The following is a 12,271-nucleotide window of genomic DNA, read 5'->3' on the forward strand; positions in this document are numbered from 1 at the left end:
CATTCATACAAGCACTTTTACTGTCTAACATTCATACACACATTCACACTCCAGCACTTGCATCAAAGAGCAACTTAGAGTTCAGTATCTTGCCTAACGATACTTTGGCACGCAGCCCAGAGCAGCCAGGAATTGAACCGCCAACCTTCTGATTGATGGTTGACCCGCTCTATCACCTGAGCCACAGCCACGTCTACAGATATGCCCAACCTCTTTAGGGTGCTGGTTGCAGGCATGGCAGACTGAAATGAATTCATGGTTAATTTGATTGGCAGATGGGAGAAGATTCAAATACAACTGTCAGAAATTGGGTTCATTCTGCCAAATGAACGGAGCCTGTCTAGGTGTACACACAGCTTCTGTAATCCATCCTACCACTGAGTGTGTTGCACTCATATTTATCTCAGCAGCTTTGCTGACCTTAGTTGTTCAGACATGGCAAATAAAAGATTTCTTGCACAAAGCAAAGATTCAACAATGAATGAATGGTATAGGATAGTTTGCATGCATTTGAGATTGCCCCTTTGAGATTGCCACCCTTTTCATGAAAAACAGTCTACTTATATATATATTTTCTCAGTAACAGTTTATTTAGAGTGTGGTGGTGTTCTGGTGTACATCAGTACATCAGTACATCAGGCAGCTACAAGGGGGGAAAAAAATCCTTGCCACAAACAAGCCAACATCAGCTCATCACCTTTACTCCCCAAGTGGCAGGAGGATCCAAACTACAAGTGTGTCCAGCCTGTTCCAGTGACTGTGATGATGACTCCCATGTGAGGGGCGCAAAACTGAGGCGGTTTTTAAAAAGCATTCCTTTTCTAGGCCTTAAAAGCTGTTTTTTTTTTTTTTTTTGTGATGTCACACTTGTGCTGGTATGACTGCAAAGTTTCCTTTCAGTTTAATTCTGCGTTGCAAAATCTTAAAAAGTTATAAATTTAACGTGAAGAACCTTTGGCCACACCCTGAAAAACAAAATAAGCTTATCTACACAGAGGCATTATCTTAACCTTAGAAAGCCTGCAAGTGTAAATGAGACATGATGCTATGCCATCACAAGGTGAAATAGGCTTCACTTGTAAAGGCAGGCAGGGCTTATACAAAGTGGAGCTTGAAGAAACAGCTTTCTTCTTTCCTTCCCACCTGCTGCTGCTGCCGTCCCCTGGGGGACATGAAACTGCTGTCCCTGTCTGCTAGCATCAGTGTAAAAACCCTCCACACGCTCTTCTATTTGGATTTGGATGTAAAACTCCTAAGAAAGACCAAGAAACCCCCCCCCCCCTTACCCAGCTTTCCACCCCCAAAATAAACCCTTTTTCTCATCCCCCTGACCTACCCCTCCTTCCAAATCAATGCAGTCCTCCCAGACCTCCCAACACAAAGCCCTTAGAGCAAACCCAGCACAGAAATCATAGCACACCATTCAATCATTGTTTTTTCCCCTCTCTCACCCCTTTTATGGTCCCACTAAAGGTTTTAACCGGGCAGAGAAGGAGGGCTGTCACTGAGGAAACCTTAGCCCATTGATGAAGTGACAGGAGCTGCCAGAATATGATCCTAATCCTGTTTCCAGCATTCTTTTAGCCTGCTGGCATCGCAATTCCTCCACACATTCTCTGAGCTGTCAACTAGGAAAATCCCTCTAATAGCGCATTGCCCAGATACACATCAAAGAGCTCCTGGAAACCTTCAGCAGCTTAGCTGCCATAGACACACTAACACACACAAACACACCATTCCCAATAACTTACACCCATATGGTCTTCAGGAACACACAAAACCCAGATGTTCACGGGAAATTGACCACATATTTAAAGATGCAGCCAAGGCTATTAGAATGAATGATCTTTGCGCCCCCAAAATTATTTTTATTTGCTGTAACCTGCCTTGTTTAAAAACAACCACCTACCTTTTGTTAATCAGAAAGTGATATAACGTTTATGGTCATAGAGCAGGACAGAAGTAGGGGAAAAACAGGTGTCTGAACTTTGCTGACTCTAGAAACCCTTTTAGCTCTATTTTATCTCATTCTATTATTACTTAATCCATCGATATTCCAACCAAAGGTAATCTTCTTATAGCGAAGCATTCTGTTTCAGTGCAGCCAAACCTCTGCTGACAGGGTGGGGGAAGAGGGGAGCCGCGAAAGAGAGCATGTGAAGAGTGGGTGGGTGGATTGGGAGACTCTTTAGAGTCTGACACCGTGCTTCAGTCATTTCATTTGGGATTAAATCTTCTGCACTGGGTGAACAAGTGGCAGGTTCTCCCCTATCTGGTGTGCAAACCTTGCCGTCAAGGATGGCGGACCCCCTGTGTCTAAATTATTTATGGATCATTGAGGTGTCTTCAATGAAATATGGGAACCAAAATTAAATTTTCACCATAAAGCAGTGAAGGAAATGTGAGTGCAATTTCAAACTGTTTATTATGAACTAGTTTTATGACGATGAGATGAGCTCTGCTTTGCACAATCTAATCTAATCCTATTTTTGTTTTGTTGCCAACTTCCTGTAATTACAGAAACTTTGAAAAAAAAGCTGTCTGTGAGAGGGCATGTTTGTTGAATATCCTGTTTACAAGGTAAATGGCACGTCTGGTCTTCTTCTTATTAGAAAAACAAACCTCTGTTTATCCCATGATATCTAAAGATAGGAATTACCTGCAAAAATGCTTGTTTTGTCATATATTTTATGAACAGGTAATTCTTTTTCTCCATGCCACGATTTCTCAATAAATCCTTTAACCATGTACAACTTTGATTTGAAAAGTATTCATTATTAAAAAAAAAGTACAGACAAACATGTTCATGCTGTGATCATAAGTCACTCTTATGTTTGATTTATTCCCTTGCATTGAACAGATAAATTACTCACATTTAAAATGAATGAGAAATACATGTTTCCAATGTACAGTCATATAATACATAGAGAACTGGCCTGCGCATTTTTCTGCGGAAGCCACTGGCTCAGGAAAAGTGGTGAGTTCAGTCTGACAAAAATATATGTTGGCAGGACTAAATTATTTATAACTGTGCTTCATCCGCAGATTCTCCCCCTTACTTCATTTATTTTGTTAGGTCCTTTGCTTAAAGTCAAAATTGGAAAATACGTGGGCTGTTTCCTCTTGAATCCCTCTCAAACGGGAGACATAGCGTTACTCTTTACCCAGGCAGGTGAACAGACGCTGAAGGATATTTACAATGCTCCATGGGTTCTTCGAAGCTGAGCTGAAAACTCTGACTGGGATAAACAAACAGAGTCAAAACGTAATTGATTATGAGATTATACTGACCAATTCGCGCTTTACTTCTAATATCAGACCTTCCTCCTGTTGCCAATACCATGACAACTATGTTGTGTGGCTGTAAGCCATGCTTCAGTGGGGTGCAAGCATGCATAGTTCATGTTCTTGTAGGATTATAAGATTTTTTTTTAATACTTCATATCTGTCCTGGAACGAGACTGACAGCTCTGGAGTTCAAGACTTTCTGCAGTGACTTTACAGAAGAAGCTCAAATCATTAGAACTGCCTGACGCTATGGACCAGTTGGAGTCAAATACGAGCAAGATCCACGGGTAAACAGTGCTGCTTAGTCACAGCTTCAATCCAGGTAGGATTTTCATTAAGTCCATTGAGTTCTTGTCATAATCTTATTTTCTCTTAAGTCTATCCAGCAGAGATGCTCTTTGTGTTTCGGGGTGCTCCCAGCAGTGAGCTGCATGCTCATATGATGGTGTTGAGGAGAAGGGCAATATATGAACTGACAACCCTGGGCATTCAGTTAAAGGAGGGCCCCTAAAATGACTGCACTAAAACATGCTTTATGGTCTTTGTGTGTCCTTAGAGATATTTTTGAAATTGGGTTTGTTTAAAATTGACAAAAGTGCAAACAAAACATTCTCTGCTGCTGAATTAATTTATCTGAGCACAAATTTAAAATGCGGACAGACTCTGAACAGAGGGTTTCTGTCATTATGACAACTGAGTAGCAAATAATATTGGCATTAAACTGGAGATAGTTCTAATATGTTTTTGGAGGTATGTCAGAATTCTGGGTGGATACACAAAGTTGTTTTGCTGGTCGTGAGATGTCAGGATGGAGGTGGGTCACCTCCTGTTGGCAGGGCCTGTATTTTCCAGTTAAGGCTCTGACTTAGACGCCAAACACGTAGAACGAGCAGCCTAGCTTCAGTTGGGGAGTGTATCCAATCCCAGCGAGGCCGCATGCTGCTTGGCCCTCAGACGGAGGTTTTCGATGCTGGTGGTCTTGCTGTTGAGGCTTCCTGGGAGGTTGCCGGGTGTTGCCTGCAGTAGTGGGTTGTTCCATACCTGCTGAGCCTGCGACAGGGTCTGGTAGTAGGACTGGCAGGGCAGCGAGCCCAGTGGGGAAGGCATGTTAACGTTCATGCCCAGGTAGGGCAGAGTGGACGGCGTGCTCATGTCAAACGATGGGTAGTGCACCAGGTTGTTGGTGGCGGCCATGTGTTGCCGAAACTGCTCCTGCAGGCGGAAGAGACTGAGCGGAGATGAAGCGTAGGAGTTGCTCTGTGCTAGACCACTGGTTACACTACTGGAGGATGGCAAGGCGGGGGAGCTCAAAGGAGAGTCTGGGAGACAGAAAGAGAGAAGGAAGACTTCAGTATGTTTTGACACACTTTTTATGTGGCTGTTTTTTTGTATTTATCCTGTATTTGAATTATCTTGCACATATAAGTGTTCAGATTCTAAAATTTAGCATATGAGCTGAGACTACAGAGCTGATATTTTTTACCTGATGTGGGGCTCAGCCGTTTACAGGATGGGGAGCTGCTCCCCGCCTGCGGTCCCCCCTCTCCCTGCATCTCCTCCCTTAGTTTCACCCTCGTCTCTCCTCTCATTTCGTCCTCGTCTCTGTCAGCATTATCTTCTGCCGCTGACTCGCTGTCTGATGGTTCAGGGGAGGTGACATTTACTTCCACGCTCATCTCGCCAGGCTGGGGCCGTGCTGCAGCCTGCCTCTCAGTCTCTGAGTGACAGGATGAAGAGGAGGAGGGAGGTGGAGGAGTGCGAGTCTCAGTAACCAGGGTGGTGGTGGTAGTGAGGTCATTCTTGGAGTCCTCTGTAACACCTTCAGCAGCTCCTTGAGTTTCTTTCTGTTTCTGGAGCTGCTCCTTCTGCAGGCTGCGCTGCTTCTTACGAAACTTGGCCCGACGGTTCTTGAACCAGACCTGGCAGATAAACAAATAGATAAGTACCCAGGCAAAAATAGCTCAAAGTTAATAGTCTAATATTGTTCTTTTTGTGCCCCCCCCCCCCCCCCCCCCCCCCCCCCAAAAAAAAATAGACTGCTATAAAGCTTTTATGGCAATATTACAAATTTACAAAATTGCAAAGCCAAATGTCTACTACAAAAAAACTGCCTGAATCACCTGGTTGGAGGTCCAAACCTTTCTCCCACAACTTACATATGTATAGTGTATAATGTATAGTGTATTTGTATAATGCCGACCTAGCAGCTAGACTAGTGCTAGCTTTGTTTTGACCTCAAACAAAAAAAATAGCAGTTGTCTAGCAGTCTGCCAGCCTCTAACTAAAATTATTACTTTTATTTTTGATGGCAATATCTAAAAACAATAGGAGCATCTCTAGTGTTATGTACTGCAGCATATTGTACAGTTAATGTGGCAACTCTTATAACTAGCTTTAATGGGATGTCCTAAGGCCAGAGTTATGTCAAAAATGTAAAGGCAACAAACAGTAAGAAACTGTCAAAATTTCAGGACCAATCCGAAACCACTAAATGAAAACTGGATGTGGGATACTGTGTTTTCATGTCACCTTCATATTAATATAACTTCAGGTGGCTCTACTATCAAAAATCTCTGACACAGTGCGCATGTGAAAAACTAAACATCCTCTGCCAAGGCAAATGTCCTATTCTGCAATTTTAAATAAAGTGATCCTGTCAGTCTTCCAAGCAGTGTGTATATATATATATATATATATATATATATATATATATATATATATATATATATATATATATATATATATATATATATATATATATATATATATATATATATATATATATATATATATATATATATATAATAGACTTCAAGTAATGAACACGACTGCCTTGTTTTCACTTTTTCCATCACCATCACCTGTGTAATGTACCTCTGATTTTTTTCTTTTTTTTATTATTATTTAAAGCTTATTAAACCGAAACGAGACAGTCAGATAAATGCATTCTGGGAGATTTTTACCTGCACACGAGCTTCAGGAAGGTTGGTGCACATGGCCAGTCGTTCACGCATTACCACATCGGGGTAGTGCGTCTTCTGGAAGGTTTTCTCCAGAGCTTCCAGCTGCTGGGCGGTAAACGCTGTTCGACTGCGCCGCTGCTTTCGGTGCTGGGAGCCATACCGGGCCTCAAGGATAATGTCTTGAAATGTACAGCCGTTGAGAAACAAGAAACATGACCAGTTTAATTTAAGGGACAAGCAAAAAGGCAGGGGAGCACCTTCACATACCAGGGTTTATGTTAAATAAACATGCAGCTGCATAAATATGTAACAACTTAACTGCCAATGGAAGGAAGTGAGGAATGGGAATGGAAAATGTGCAACTGAGTCTTACCAGCCAGTCTCTCTGCGAGAGTGAGAGCGTGCACCGAGGGCCTGTAGTCAGGTGCGTGTTGCGCTTGCTGCGCCGCCTGCTGGTGAAGGTTGTACATGGCACTCAGTGAATTCATGGCGTGGAGAGAGTAGCCGTTCACCCCGTAGTGCTGCATGACCGGCGAGCCGACTGCAGACAGAAAAAGAGCTCCTGTGAGTTTTGGGCCTTGGACCAAACAAACTTACTTCTGAGGAAAAAAGTTAAAACTCCGCGTTTCAGGCGGATAAAATGCACGAAATGGCAACAAGTGAAAAACAAGCGTTAAACTGCTCCCCTAAGAAAAACTGATTGATTTTTATCAAACTAATTGGTTGACTGAGGGTGATTTGTGATGATTTTATACAGAATAAGAATTTCCTTCGTGTGTTGTGAAATTAAAATGAAGTAAAGTGAAACGGAAAAAATCTGAAAAAGTGATGTCAAAAACACCTCGAAACTGGTAGTTAGAAAAAATAGAAACAAACAAACAAAAACTGTAAAGTTTGATTAAAGTTTTTTGTTTGTTGTTTTGTTTTGGAATTCATCGACAGTCGCAAACCATTTTGGTTTAGTTTGGGGATGAGAAGTCTGGGAATTCATAAAATAGAATGACTTCAGGGATTAAAAATAGTGTAATTTGTTATTATTAAGTGATATTATATCAGATTGACTGTATTTATTTTAAATACAAAAAGTAGAATTTAATCGTAGGCTTTTTTGGATTGTTGCATTATTCTGTAGCCCTTAATTATTTTACAACATAAAATATGTGCTGGTCTTCTAGTCCACAAATCACCAACACATCATTGTCTCAATAATAATAGTAATAATAATAATAATAATAATAATAATAATAATAATAATAGTAGTAGTAGTAATTAAAGTGGTGACATTTTCTGGTCAATATAAAACTTTTCCAATGAAATTTATCACCAGTATTTTTCTCTGGAGCTTAAAAACAGGCGACTGGGCTTCTTTTTGTCAGTATTTTTGTTTCACCACCTGCGTTTAAAATGAACGTTTATACTGACTTTTTGTTTTTAAAAAAAAATAATTTTATAATTATTTTTAAACGTTTATTTTGCGCGCTCCCGTCCACGTTAAACGCTGCAAAACCTCCGCAGTCTGCACTGTCAGAATTGGGGGAAAATATTTACTTTCCTCCCTGTGAGTTCGCCCGAGTGGGGGCCGTTTATTTCAATCTGTGGCGGGTCCCAGGTCAGTTCCAAGCGCCTAGAGGCTTACGGAGACGTGTGACAGGTCTGCAGTGAAATATGCACGGGATCCCCAGTTGGGCTCCCGTTTAATGTGGGTGCAAATAGGTTTCAACTATACAGGACTATTAATTTATCATCAGGCCTGACACGTGAAAGGTGGGCCCCCATGTGCGCGCGTGTGTATGAATGACTGTGTGAACGGAAAACGTGTAACTAATACAGTATATATATTTATCTGTTTGTTTATTTATTATTATTATTATTATTTTCACGTAACTATTTCCATTGTATTATTTTACCAAATGAGCCTCTGGCTGGAATCATAAATCTGCGTGTTTTGGTTTTTTTTTCCACATCTACAGCTTAAAATTTCACCATAATGCTCTTCTTTCAGGACAATGTCACAATGCCTCGGGCTCTGGTTTAAGCTTAATTATGCTAATTACCATGGATTTATGAGTTATACAGCATTTACTAAAGACTGCCTTGAGGCCGTAGTTCTGTATGCATGGCGTCAGTCATCACCATTTACAAACTGAAAAGACAGAAAATGAATGGGAATAATTAACCTATGGCAAATGAACACCATGTGATAGCACAGGAAAAAGAACCGAGGGCTCTCCTATTAAACTAGATGTTAATTTACAGTCAGAGCTACAGGAAAATTGAGCAAACACACGCTTTTCAAACACTGCCACTGTTTTTTTCGGAGACCTGGAGATCGCTGCAGTTTGAAAATCTTTTTTTTTTTTTTTTCAATCATAAAGTTTGGAAGATGGCACAACTCCGTGCAAGCCAAGGCAAACAAGAGTCAAGACTAATGCAATTTACGCTTTTAAAATCTAAAGCATGGAAGGAAAGGATCTGCAGGCTACCGTCCAACTTCAGCGCTCAGCAAACTTCTTACCTTTCTCCTTTACAGAAATTTCTCAGCCAGCAGCCGAATATTCGCCTTTCAAATCTTCTGCTTTAAAATCCCCAAGTGGTTGATCATCTTTTTCAGTTCATTACAGTTTTCATTCAGCCAGATATCCTGAGAATATTCCGGTCTATCCGCTGCGCGCACCGGCTCGCTTCTCTGCTTGTGGGAGGATGCCGGGCTGCCATCTATCGGCCTTTAAAGCGCTCCGGGTGGGGTCACCGGGACGCCCAGACGCTCAGTCTCTGCGCCAATCACGTCGCTTTCTTCCGTCACCCGCCCCACCTCCTTCTGTACTCCTCACTTTACGGGCGACTGCTGCACTGAGGTGCCGCTGTATTTGTTTTAACATATTCTGCCACACCAGACAGTTATTTTTATTACAGGTTTCTAATGTTATTAACCTTGTCGCTGTCATTGTTGCAGGTGGCCATGATACTGTTAGTAGGCTACTGAGGACTGACGCATTTGGAGAAGTTCCACCTTGATAACTTAAAATTGGTTTGCGCAAAACTAAACAGAACAGACAACTAACATATTGAAAATTAGGGTGAATTAAATTTATCTGAATTTCATATTCTCAGTATCACATGGTTAATCTTGGTGTTCCTGAGTAAGGGCTTAAACCAAATTCAAAGCGGACCCCGCGCTTGTTTTAATTTCTAAATCCCAGTTACCTTTAACTACTTTTAATGTTGTTATTTTAAAGCTCCTTTGTCCATTTAATAAAGCTATTAAACTCACTACAGACAAATTGAAAAAAAAAGAAGTAAAGTTGCCGTTTGTTTGCCTATCGATAATCCTTTCTGGATTGATTCTAGCTGCAAACAATCTTTAAAAATGTCATTAAAAAAACATTAATTAAAACAAATCCGAGATAATCCAGAAAGTAAACATTTGCTTCAGCTGATCTTAAGTGTCTGTAAGAAATATGAGCTGATTTAGAGGAAACTCATTAAAATCAGCAAAAAGGGAGAAAAAAAAGTTAATCACACGGGTCTTAATTAAATGATATGCAAATGATGAGTAGCTACTGGCCTTTACTACCCTCTTGCAGTGACTGCAGCGGCTTTCGGGTTAATTCCGTGCATTAATTTTATTTTCCTGCTGCCTCGCAGTGACTGCATTTTTGGTGGGAATGCAGCTGAGATGGAGAGATGCGGGCTGGGCTGCACTGCCTCCAGCAGCTCCCCGGCCCCGAGGGATTTAGGTTAGGATTGGGTAGACAAGACGCCATTTCACCCTCCAAAAAATGTCTTAAAATGACTGCTGGTAAGAGGATTAAAACAATAATGCCCCTCTCTTCTTCTTCAAGGTTTTTAGAAAAGATTTCTTCTTCCGAGGAAAAACCGTTTAGGGTGGAATTAAGGGCAGCGAAAGTAGCCTTTTAATGTAAAGCTTGCATATTTTGTTGAATGTTCTCGGAGAGTGAGGGAGAAAGACGAAGGTGAGGGGGGCGGTGGTGGTAGAGGGTCGGGTGGGGGTGGGGGTTAAAATCCTAATTTTGATCTTTGGTCACATTCATTCCCAGAATTTTAGGCTACTGAAAACAGTCGGTGTGAAAAGAAAATGTGCTCACCTCAGTGCGTAAAACCAAAGTTCAAGTGTTCTCTCTTCCCAGTTTTCGTTTTATTGAGTTGAAGTTGGTTTCTTAAAGAGCACAGTCGAGAAAATACAACAAAATAATAGCAACAAGTGGTGTTTTATATATATATGTGTGTATAATTTTTTTTATGAACTTATGTTTTCTCCCTGCTTTTTTTTTTTGTGTGTGTATACTTGCAGAGCATTTGGGCAGGGAGGAGGAAAAAAAAATCGGATTAACTTGTGAACCGATGAAAATAAGAACTTAAACTGGAGGTAAATCTGTCCAGTGTCTCTTTGTGGGAACCGTTTCTAAAGCAATTAAAGCGAGAAGGAATTCCTCTCAGCTGCTCTTCCTCAAATCAGCTTTTTTACGGACGTATAATGCGGGCTAATGTCCAGCATGGCTGAGGGGTTTAATGCAAGTGTCAAGAGGGCCTGCTATTAGAGTGATATTAAGCCAGTGGGAGCAGCGGCTCCTCCCATACTGGGACTGAGTGGATAGTAATCTCACTCAGATTTACAGTTTAAAAAAAAAATGTAGACAAATTATGGACGTAGATACAATCTTACGAAAAGTAGGCATTAAAAGCGAAGATGCTTTCAAAATACTGTCATTATTAGTTATTTTGAAGCAACTTTAATTATAGACTTATTTATCAATTAACAAAAAGTAGTAAAGGGAAGAAAAAACCGTATAATATCAGTATTAGGTGGGACCAACCCTTTCCCTTAATAAAAATATATGTTCTGCCCTCATGGCAGGTTCTTCTTAGCATGTTAAAGAACTTCCTCTGTCTTCTGTTTATTTCCGTGATTTTGGACCGACTCATGATATCGAGAGGACTCAGGACTCTGCGAGGATTTTATCATCTGTTGCAGGACTCGTTGTTCTTCTCGCTGAAGCTCTTTGTGACTCTGGACTGATGTTGGGATGATGGGATTATTTTTGTGCTGCAGAATAACGCTTAATCTGAAAGTGCCTACAGCTTTTGCATAGTCATATTTTCAGGTGAAATTTTTTAGTCAAGTCTAATCAATGGACAGACTGTCAGTTTGTTTTGTTTTGTTTTTTTTTTCATTTGCACACTTATGTCTCAAGTTAATCCAAATAATCCCAGTTTGAGGTATAATGGGTTAATTTAAGAAAAATAAGCCTGTTTTATATGCATTTCTTTACCTTTCTTATTGTCCAGCCTTTAAGAGCTTGAGGATGTGTAAATATTTGATCAGGAAATACAGTGTTTTACATTTGCATTGAGAAAAATGTAGCTGAAATCCAAGAGCTTTATAAAACAAACAAAAAACAGGTGTTTAATCTTAATTTTGGAAATTACTTTTGACAGTTAATGAAGTAAGATAAAATTTTTATAATAGACTAATGGGATTTTTAAAAAATAACAATAACAATAATATGTGTTTATTGATTTATCTTTGGTTTATAAAATGTTTGCTTTTCTGAGGAAAACATGGCCAATCCCAGTAATCAGCAGTTCCAGATTTCTTATATTTTGTAGAACTGAACTGCTGTTTCTGAGGCCTAATCATAAAGATTATTCTGAATAAAGCCCTTAGCTCACCCATCTTTATTTAAAAATTTCAAACCACACTTCTCATTCTGATCAACTTCAGGATCCGAGTGCTGTTCACCCCAGGCTAACTTTCTAAACCCCAAATTCATCTCAGATTTCTGTGGATTTTATCGGCACACTCATTGTTCTCTGCACTCTGGCTGCATTCAGGCTTTATCATGTTAAAGCCTCTCCTCAGATCTGAGTTATCGCCTTTGCTCTCAATCATCCTCCCGCCTCAAAACTTTATCCCTGCATCAGGACTTTGGCAGCCTGAATCAACGCTCAGCCGAGGAAGCAGCAGCGATTTATAAATCATCTTCAGTTTTTAATCAGGT

The 12,271-nt window shown here is 40.5% G+C and overlaps 1 protein-coding gene across 1 annotated transcript; it reads right to left on the reverse strand.

The window, feature by feature from the left end:
- Positions 1-2,848: 2,848 nt before the first annotated feature.
- Positions 2,849-8,936, reverse strand: LOC115779263 (diencephalon/mesencephalon homeobox protein 1-A). The gene is made up of 5 exons (XM_030727821.1): positions 8,767-8,936; positions 6,625-6,792; positions 6,252-6,430; positions 4,772-5,207; positions 2,849-4,607 (listed from the first exon to the last, which is right to left on the reverse strand). Exons 2-5 carry the CDS (start codon positions 6,776-6,778, stop codon positions 4,189-4,191), a joined length of 1,188 nt encoding a protein of 395 aa, XP_030583681.1. The 5' UTR covers positions 6,779-6,792; positions 8,767-8,936; the 3' UTR covers positions 2,849-4,188.
- Positions 8,937-12,271: the final 3,335 nt, after the last annotated feature.

This window comes from Archocentrus centrarchus, chromosome 4, assembly GCF_007364275.1.
Source record: "Archocentrus centrarchus isolate MPI-CPG fArcCen1 chromosome 4, fArcCen1, whole genome shotgun sequence".
In the NCBI taxonomy this organism is placed as follows: domain Eukaryota; kingdom Metazoa; phylum Chordata; class Actinopteri; order Cichliformes; family Cichlidae; genus Archocentrus; species Archocentrus centrarchus.